The sequence below is a fragment of the Scyliorhinus torazame genome, chromosome 7 (assembly GCF_047496885.1).
Source record: "Scyliorhinus torazame isolate Kashiwa2021f chromosome 7, sScyTor2.1, whole genome shotgun sequence".
NCBI lineage: Eukaryota > Metazoa > Chordata > Chondrichthyes > Carcharhiniformes > Scyliorhinidae > Scyliorhinus > Scyliorhinus torazame.
The window spans coordinates 41,774,401-41,784,863 of record NC_092713.1 but is presented as its reverse complement, the minus strand read 5'-3'; the positions used below and the strand labels follow the sequence as shown (position 1 = coordinate 41,784,863).

At 43.5% G+C, this 10,463-nt stretch overlaps 1 protein-coding gene across 1 annotated transcript; it reads right to left on the bottom strand.

The window, feature by feature from the left end:
• Positions 1-7,507: 7,507 nt before the first annotated feature.
• Positions 7,508-9,992, bottom strand: LOC140426167 (transmembrane protein 125-like). Its single transcript, XM_072510602.1, has one exon. The coding sequence runs from the start codon at positions 8,522-8,524 to the stop codon at positions 7,862-7,864; it is 663 nt and encodes a 220-aa protein (XP_072366703.1). The 5' UTR covers positions 8,525-9,992; the 3' UTR covers positions 7,508-7,861.
• Between the last annotated feature and the right edge of the window lie 471 nt (positions 9,993-10,463).

The window sequence follows — 10,463 nt, the reverse complement described above, 5'->3', positions numbered from 1 at the left end:
CTGGACTGCCCTCTAGCTTCCAGATAGGGGTCTCTTTCCTGAGGGGCTTCATGGCAGTGGTCCCTTTTCTGGGGAGCTTCCTGGCAGGGTCTCCCTTTTGGAGGGGTCTGAGAGAGGTCCCTTTATTTAGGTGGTCTCAGGGGGTCTCTTTATTTAGGAGGCCTCTGTGTGGGTCTTTCTATTCAGGGGGTCACTGGGGACTCTCCTTATTAAGGGGGCTCTACGGAGGGGGCTGATTACTTGGGGGAACCCAGATAATGGGTGGACCCAAATAATTTGGGGTGGGGGCTGATGTGCGAGGCTGGGGCAGGGGATGGCCAGCCACGGGACCTCACTATCGGGCTGCCCGTTCAATCCTCAGCATGCATAAATTTGCATGGCAAGGAATTGGGAATCGCTTCCTGATCCGGGAGCACAAATCAGTTGCAATTCAGCCCTGACGGGAGAACATAGGTGTTGACGCTGACGCAGAATTCGTGGACTTTCATGCCAGCAAAACTGGCACCTTACCTGGACCAATTCAAGGACTGTAGAGGGGATAGCACCGGGGCCACGTGGAACAGAATCGATTCCAACGGAAAACGGTGCAGGATTCGCCGGGTCTGTAATTGACAATTCGGAGGCTGACAAGCTGCAGCCGCATATTCACATTACAATTACCCACACACACTCATCCCAGCCAACAAGATGGCACTGGTTGTGCTGGAGCGCGCCCATACAGCTGATGGGTTGGCTGGGGCTAGGGGGCATCTATACGGCCCATGGCCCTAGGTTCACAGTGGGCTGTTAGCAATGTACGCAGCTGCATGGTTGCCTTTCCGACGGCGGCAATAGTGTTCCTTGTCTGTCCACCTCTACCCCACAGCCCATCGCCTGGCCACCCCCGGCAGGCGGCACAACTGTCAGCAAACCATGGCGATGTTGGACACTTTCTGTACCCCTTTTCTCTCCCTCAGCAGCCATGATGCCGTTATTAAAAGCACAAGTGAACCGCGCCGTCGGGAACTCGGCCCATTGGAGGTGGAACATTGCGGAAGCCCCGGAGAATACCGGATAAGGCCCGCTTATGATATTAGCCCGCCAAATCTCCCAAATGGAGAATCTCGCCCATTGTCTAAGATCAGGGGCGGGATACTCTCAGCTCGGGGCTGGGCAGGAGAATCCCCGCGACCGGCACGAATCGCGCCACGCCGCCCCGACTCCGGCATGCCATTGGCGCCGGCGCGGTTGGCGCGGCACCGGTTGGGGGCCGCTCTACGCGGCCAGCCCGCCGATTCTCGGCCCAGGTTGGGCCGAGCGGCCGTAGTAAAAACACTGAGTCCCGCCGGCTCCGTCCACACCTGCTCTCAGCCGGCGGGAACTCGGCTATGCTTCCTCCTTGCAATGGAGAATCCTCCTTGGAATACACGGCACCTAAACATTAATTTTAACCTACCCCCACTGAGTGAAGGGAAAAAGTCTTTGGCTAGCCACTTAAATATTGTAATTGAACCATTTCATCATAGTGCTGTAAAATACATGATATTCTGCATGATTCCCTTTGGTTTACTAATTAACAGGCCAAACTACTATGGTAATCATGTTGTTTTGCCTTTTATTGAAGCAAACTGTATTGCAAAACGATTTGTTAAATTCCAGTTTGCAAATGCATATTGGAAGGTCTCTTAATTATGTATGTTGCCATGGTTATTTTAAAATTATTACTCCTCTTATAAAGGTGTGGTTCCCTCTTCAAAATGGGAGTCTAATTCCAACTGCAAATGCTGTAGCCCTGAATTCTGCATACTGAAACTCTGTAATCCCGTGTACTGAAATCTGTGTACTGAAACTCTATAATCTCATGGATTGAAACTTTGGAATCCCGTATACTGGATTCTGTGTACTAAAACTCTGAAATCCTGTGTACTAGATTCTGTGTACTGAAACTGTGTACTGTAATCGTGTATATTGAAATCTGGGCATTGAAACTCTGTATTCTGGGTACTGAAAGCTGTCTACTGAAACACTGCTATCCTGTGTACTGGAACTCTGTAATCCTGTGTACTGAATTCTGTGTACTGAAACTCTGTAATTCTATGTACTGAAACTCTGTAATCTTATGTACTGAATTCTGTGTACTGAAACTCTGTAATTCTGTGTACTGAAACCAGTCTACTGAAACTTTGTACTGTAATCCTGTGTACTGAATTCTGTGTACTGAAACTCTGTAATTCTATGTTCTGAAACTCTGTAATTTTATGTACTGAATTCGGTGTACTGAAACTCTGTAATTCTGTGTACTGAAACCAGTCTACTGAAACTTTGTACTGTAATCCTGTGTACTGAATTCTGTGTACTGAAACTTTGTAAACCTGTGTACTGAAACTCTGTAATCCTGTGTACTGAAACTCTGTAATCTTATGTACTGAATTCTGTGTACTGAAACTCTGTAATCCTGTGTACTGAAACTCTGTAATCTTATGTACTGAATTCTGTGTACTGAAACTCTGTAATCCTGTGTACTGAAACCAGTCTACTGAAACTTTGTACCATAATCCTGTGTACTGAATTCTGTGTACTGAAACTTTGTAAACCTGTGTACTGAATTCTGTGTACTGAAACTCTGTAATCCTGTGTACTGAAACTCTGTAATCCTGTGTACTGAAACTCTGTAATCCTGTGCACCAAAACTCTGTAATCCTGTGCACTGAAAACTGTGTACTGAAAATCTGTAAACCTGTGCACTGAAAGCTGTGTACTGAAACTCTGTAATCCCATGTATTGAATTCTGTGTACTGAAACTATGTAAACCTGTGTACTGAAATCTGCGTACTGTTACCCTGTAACCCTGTGTATTAAAACTCAGTAATCCTGTGTACTGAAATCTGTGTGCTGAAAATCTATAATCCTGTGTACTGAATTCTGTGTACTGAAACTCTGCAATCCTGTGTACTGAAAGCAATATTCTGAAACTGAAATTCTGTGTACTGAAATCTGTGTGCTGAAATCTGTGTGCTGAAATCTGTGTGCTGAAACTGTAACCCTGTGTACTGAAGTTCTGCTACTTAATATAATAAATCCATTCAATTCAGTGTAGGATTCTCCTTTGGGTTAGTCACTAGATCATTATTTTATGAGTTTTTTGCTGAGATTTCTGATAGACAAATAGTTGATTCATTGTATAGGAGTATCCTCTGTGAGGATTTTGGATACTGGTACAGTTAGACTTGTTAAGGCTCTAATGTCTCTGTTTATCCACTGCTGTGGAAATAGACAAAGGCTGTTTTTTTTTAGAAAACTCATATGATCATGACAGTAAGAAGAGAGACGTTGTCCAAGCCTTTCAGCGACAGGACAATTGTGATAAACATTATTCAGTCATCAGTACCTGCATCAATGCCCAGAGCTTAATGGAAATAAATAAAATATCCTGACTATTTCAATGACAATTATTGTATTGGGATTTTTCAACATTATTTTGGTTTACCATCAATGCCACAACATCAAAGATGGTTAATCCACTACAATACATTTATATTTGAGAGGCTGCATAACGTGTGTGTATCTGACATCCAGTTCTATCTCTTTCAACTCCATCACTGCCTCTGTACTATCAGAGTGTTTTTCTTAATACTCAGTGTCTTAATGATAAACACAAAATCATGACATATATGAGTTGTTTTTAAATATCCTGGCATACTGCATAGGTAGGGAATGACAAATAGTTATTAAAGATCAAAATAAATCGTAGCTTTGTTGAGTTATACAAGACTGCCACATGCTGTAAATTATATTATATACATTGTTCAGTAATGCATGCATTATTTATACAAAACATAGAAACATAGAAGGTAGGAGCAGGAGAAAGCCATTCGGCCTTCGAGCCTGCTCCATCATTCGTCCCGTTCATGGCTGATCATCCAACTCAACAGCCTAATCCTGCTTTCTCCCAATAACGCTTGATCCCATTTGTCTCAAGTGCCATATCTAGCCGCCTCTTGAATGTATTCAATGTCTTAGCCTCAACTACTTCCTGTGGTAATGAATTCCACAGGCTTACCACTCTTTGGGTGAAGAAATGTCTCCTCATCTTTGTCCTAAATGGTCTATCCCAAATCCTCAGACTGTGACCCCTGGTTCTAGACACACCCATCATCAGCAACATCCTGCCTGCATCCACTGTATCTAGTCCTGATAGGTTTTTAAAAAAATATATTTTATTGAGGCATTTATATATTTACATGACAAAGATAATCACAAATCAAAACAAACCAACAGGGCTGCAATTAACAAACTCAACAAAATACCCCACCATCCAAGATTTACTAGGATGTTGCCGGGACTTGATGATTTGAGTTATAAGGAGAGGCTGGATAGACTGGGACTTTTTTCCCTGGAGCGTAGGAGGCTTAGGGGTGATCTTATAGAGGTCTATAAAATAATGAGGGGCATAGATAAGGTAGATAGTCAACATCTTTTCCCAAAGGTAGGGGAGTCTAAAACTAGAGGGCATAGGTTTAAGGTGAGAGGGGAGAGATTCAGAAGGGCCCAGAGGGGCAATTTCTTCACTCAGAGGGTAGTGAGTGTCTGGAATGGGCTGCCAGAGGTAGTAGTAGAGGCGGGTACAATTGTGTCTTTCAAAAAGCATTTAGATAGTTACATGGGTAAGATGGGTATAGAGGGTTATGGGCCAAGTGCGGGCAACTGGGACTAGCTTAATGGTAAAAACTGGGCGGCATGGACTGGTTGGGCCAAAGGGCCTGTTTCCATGCTGTAAACTTCTATGATTCTATGATTCTATGATCCCGCTCCCACTTCCCAACTCCCCTGTCTCCACATTTTAATCCCCCCCTCACTGCTGATATCCTGATAGAATTTTATAAGTTTCTATGAGATTCCCTCTCATTCATCTGAGCTCATGCAGAAACAATCCTAACCTAGTCAATCTCTCCTCATACCTCAGTCCCGCATCCCCAGAATCAGCCTGGTAAACCTTCGCTGCACATGCTCGAGAGCAAGAACATTGGGGGCGATTCTCCGATATGGAGGCCAAGTGTTCGCGCCGTCGTGAATGCCGTTGCATTTCACGACGGCGCGAACAGGGCCCGAGCACGACCTATTTTGGCCCTCATAGGAGGCCAGCACGGCACTGGAGCGGTTCACGCCGCTCCAGCGTCCTTACGCGGCGCCAAATGGGCGCTGCGCCAATCCGCTCATGCGCAGTTGGGGCAGCCCAATCCTGCGCATGCGCAGTTGGGCCGCGCCATCCTGCACAGGCCCCTCACCAACATAGGGCCGGTGTTCGAGGGCCACGCGCGGAAGGAGGTAGGCCCGGGGGGGGGGGGGGGGGGGGGGGGGGGGGAGGCTGGCCCACCGATCGGTAGGCCCCAATCGCAGGCCAGACCCCATCAGAGGCCACCCCAGTGAAGGAGCCCCCCTCCCTCCCCCACAGGCCGCCCACCCAGCGTTCCGGCAGAGTTCCCACCGGCAGCGACCAGGGGTGGACGGCACCGACGGGAACCTGTCGTGTCGTAGCCGGGCCGGAGAATCGCCACTCGCCGGTTCTCCATGCGGCCCGGTGCGAATCGTGTTCCACTTTTTTCCGGGGGGTGGGAGAATCGCGTGCGGCGGCCGGGGCAGCGTGGCGCGATTCGCGCGGCGCCCCGGCGATTCTCCCACCCAGCATGGGGGGGGGGGGGAGAATAGCGCCCATTCTTCCTCAGAAAATGAGACCAAAACTGCACACAATATTCTTAGTGTGGCCTCACCAAGGCCCTGTATAACTACAACAACACGTCTCTGCTCCTGTACTCAAAACCTCTCGCAATGAAAACCAACATACCATTTGCCTTCTTTACCATCTGCTGCATCTACATGCTTATCTTCAGCAATTGGTACAGAAGGCAACCCAGGCCCCACTGCATACTCCACTCTCCCGATTTACAGCCACTCAGGTAGTAATCTTGTTTTTGCTTCCAAAGTGGATAACCTCACATTTATCCAAATTATACTGCATCTGCCATTGATTTGCCCACTCACCCAACCTGTCCAGGTCATGTTGAAGGATCTCTGCATCCTTGTCACAGTTCACCCTCCCACCCAACTTGGTATCATCTGCAAACTTTGAGATGTTACATTTTATTCCCTCGTCCAAATCATTAATATATATTGTGAATAGCTGGGGTCCCAGCACCAATCCCTGTGGCACCCCATTAGTTACTGCCTGCCAATTTGAAAAGAAGCCATTAATTCCTACTCTTTGTTTCCTTTCTGCCAACCAGTTTTCTATCCACCTTAATACACTTCCTCCAATCCCATGCACTTTAATCTTGCACGATAATCTCTTGCAGGATTTTGTCAAACACATTCTGAAAGTCTAAATATACCACATTTACTGCCTCCCCCTTGTCAACTCTACTAGTTACATCTTCAAAGAATTCCAATAGATTTGCCAAGCATGATTTTCCCTTCATAAATCCATGCTGACTCTGTCGGATCCTGCCACTGTTTTCTAAATGCTCCAAAGGTGTATTAAGACACAATGCTAAATTTTCCAAATGTCAGCAAACCCACAAAATATGCTAACAAATCGATCAATATGCATAATATGGAACAAACACATTGGGGGAAACATTTACATTTTGGTGGGATCTCTAGTTTAAGACAAATCCTACAAGATATCTAAGCTGCTGTTTTCATTGAAATATAAATGTACTAGGAAAGTTAAAAAAAATAAAACACACTCACCCTAGTGATGGAAGAATAGCTTTTGGAATCATTCAGTGTCCAAGGTTTTTTAAAAGTAATGTATTGTTAGGAACAAGATGCAGATTTAAGTTTGAATAAATGGAACATGAAGTCAATTGGAGAAACTGGTACATCAATCATGGCTAAAATGTTTGGAGCCTCAGAATCAAATGACCTACGTTCGCATTTTGATTCAGGTATATGCCGAGGAAAAATTAGCTCCAAACACACGTCAATAACCTCGGAAACCATGTATTACTGTAAACAGGCTTCTGTAACCAAGTAGTGAGGTCAGTCTATGCTTTGTTTGGATTGCTGTAAACACAGAATTAGCTCACTCTAAACTCTTCTTTGTATAAATGTGTCCATGTAAAGATTACCAACACATATTTATCCACACATACATGATCTGCTTGCATACTGTGTACATGCACACACATGTCTCTTGTGTACCTTTTCTTAAATGTTCAAATATCCATAAAGTAAAGCATTTGGCTCAGTCAAAAGTAGTTGTTTTTGTTTCAAACTGTTAGCATTGACTAATAGAGATGCAGGTAGCACTATCTTCACATCCCCCATTTGACTAGTGATTCAAGAGGAGTTAAAACAAAAGATAAGTTCAGAAAATTGATCTGCTGCTGCATGGACCAAATCTCACTGGTATTTAAAGATTAATTTGACCATGTTTATAGAATTTCTGTACATGTTGATTTTTAATCTGTGAATTCACATACACGAGAGCCACAGCATTGCTTTGTAATAAGAATCTGCAATTAGCTGCTTAAGCTTCATAAATTGGTTTATTATGAATTATAGGAAAATCCTCTTTGCTTTGTTCACATTTTACTCACTAACCATTTTCCCTTCTAGTAGATGCACATTGTTCAGTTTTAAATGGCAAGGCTTATATAAGCAGAGCCTCTAGTTATTAACTCAGTTCTAGTTACTATAATTGATAAATTAAACAACAATCGATTTTGGTGTTCAAACCAATTTTCACATACTTAATCATATATTTTAACATTTACACCACCATTAAAATGTTGAAAATGAATCAAACAAATCCAGTCTGTGCAGTCACTTCAATTTCACTGACTCCATCGGTGGCTCCTGATGGAGTCAGTCAGTGCTTGTTTTATATCAGGTTGTCTGTACTGGAGGAGAATCCCCTTTGTGTTCCCCCTGTATTAACTCCTGATATGGTATAAACACTTTGGACCCTTCTGCTCGTGGATCTGGCTGCTAAATGGGGACAGAGTTTGAAGATTATGACATAGATAAAGAGCGAAAGGAGGATAATGGAGCCAGCCACTGTGAGAATCACTCCTGCAATTAACATATCGTTCCAGAATTCACCTACAGGGTAGGGGTCAGCATTTGCTAGGATTATCAGGACATAACCACTGGTTAGTATCATGAATCCAGTGAATAAAATAACCAGATAATCAACTAACCCTCCACTTCTTAACCTGTCAATTTGGGCCCGACTCCTCACACAGTTCATATCCTGGATAGCCGAGGTCATCAGATGTTTAAAGAGTATAATTACAACTAATAAGCACAGGAAAATCCCCACTCCCAGCCTCCATTCACCAGAAACATCAGTCGCTGTAGCCATTAAAACAATTCCCCCCACTCCAGTTCCTAGGACCAAGACCAATGCCACAGAATAACACAGGATGGATCTTTTCAGATCTTGGAACCACCATAATTCCATCTGATCCTCCAGGATACTCTGCTGGATCCGGGAACGATTTGCTGAGAAGCGGTCAGACGAGACCACAGAAAGCTCAGACATCTGGAAAAGTTATTCACAATTATCCAAAAGGAAAAATATTGAGTTAACCTCCAAACGCAAGATATTAAAGTGGCAAACAGTAAGTCTGAGAAAATAATAAACTATGATTCAAATCTTCAATGCTGTCCAGACTCATACAGCTAAGACATGGAAGCACAGATTTGGAGTCTGATTAAGCTGTTGTCTGTTGGGAGAGTTGGCGGGAGTAGACAGAGATTTCAGGACTTCCGTGCGAAGATTACTCCACACTAAAGTCAGTCACTTCTGTTTGCTGCAGATATTTTAAATCACGCTTTTGACACATACTTTTAGTGTTATATTTAACCCAGCATCACCGGGAATTCTTCAACATCTCAGAAGCACAGTTCAACACACTCTCAGATATCTTAGGCAGGATTTGAGGATGTTCCTTCACTGTAGGGTTGCATAAATGATTCCAAAGTTCCACAAGTCCACGATTACCCTCTTTTCGGAACCGTACTTCCTTACTTCGCTATCTCTGTCATGCTTCTTTCATTGATGTTGCTGTTTAGAGGCTTTAATCTCTGGTTTAGGAAATTTCCAATCTTCAGATTGTTCTTTACATGCAGGCAGAGACTGAGAACCGAACACAGTGAATTTATAAGTTGTCCACAGAATATCGGCAGGCTATAGCATCAGAGAATGCTGGAGCTGCACCTCACTGTGTTTAGACTTGCTGCAGTTGCGTTTCCCTCAGGAATTACATAGTTCTTGTCCACACAATATTTAATTACTTACTCGTTGCATGCTTGAAGTCTTGTTGAAATTTTGAATATCTTCGGATGCATTTCCTGGTTCAGGATTAGTACTTAATTTACATTCTGCTCTTAAAATTTCATGTTACGTACAAACTGATCGTAGGAAAGAGCTGTAGCTTCCCAGCTCAGATGCATTTCCAACAGGTATAACCTGTTTTACAGGTGTGAGATTTGTAGATCTCGCTCAGAGTCTGTCGAACTTCGAAATGCTTTTCATTTTACCGTTTCAGTGGAATTTGCAGAAAATACAAAATGTCTCCAAACTCTATTCTTCTGATGTAAATCACGGTGTTATAGTCTTCTCTGCAATTAGTCTTTTTTCTGTTTTATATCCTTGATCTGTGCCAGCCTCTTAAATATGGAGTTTTCATTTCCTGATCCCATGCAGGTGAATTCTTTCAGGAAGTGGCACCGATTTATTTAAGCAAGTTGCTCCAATTGAGTCTCAATCGCACCACCCAGGTGTATAGGATCTTGATTCTCAGCCTGTGTTTTGGGATTTTTCCAGCGCACTTCAGTCTCTTTGTTCCAGGCTGTTGGTTCTGGTAAATCTCTTGTGTGATTATATTCTGACTCCACCTACTTCTGCCCCCATGAAGGTAGGTGTATGTATGTAGGTTAGTACAAACAGGTGTTTAAAGGGAAGGGCTACTGGCACAGTTAATTCAGAATCTCATAATGCGTTGACTATTGACTCGGATATAGAGATTTTATTAGTGTTGAGTTTTATTTGCTGCATTGTAATAAGCTTTGTATTGTAGTCTTTTATATGGATACTAATGCAGATGGACTCAGGTGTAATATTGCAATTAGGTTGCTGAATCATCACTATTTGGAGATAGTAAAATCCCATTCCCATAAAGGTCAAACGCTGTGTATACTTTGAAATGAAAATTTTCTCTCAAATACTGGGATGGGGAGGAAAGGATAATGGTAACAAAATACACACAACCCTATTGCAAAAGCTAACAGTTAACGTTTCTCAGTCCCTCAGATCAAGAGAACCTCAGCTTCATAAGACCATAAGACATAGGAGCGGAAGGCCATTCGGCCCATCGATTCCACTGCACCATTCAATCATGGCTGATTTCAACTCCATTTACCCGCTCTCTCTCCATAGCCCTTAATTCCTCGAGAAATCAAGAATTTATCAACTTCTG

Excerpts from the sequence above, each read along its gene's own strand:
- LOC140426167 (XM_072510602.1), bottom strand. The coding sequence starts at position 8,524 with ATGTCTGAGCTTTCTGTGGTCTCGTCTGACCGCTTCTCAGCAAATCGT.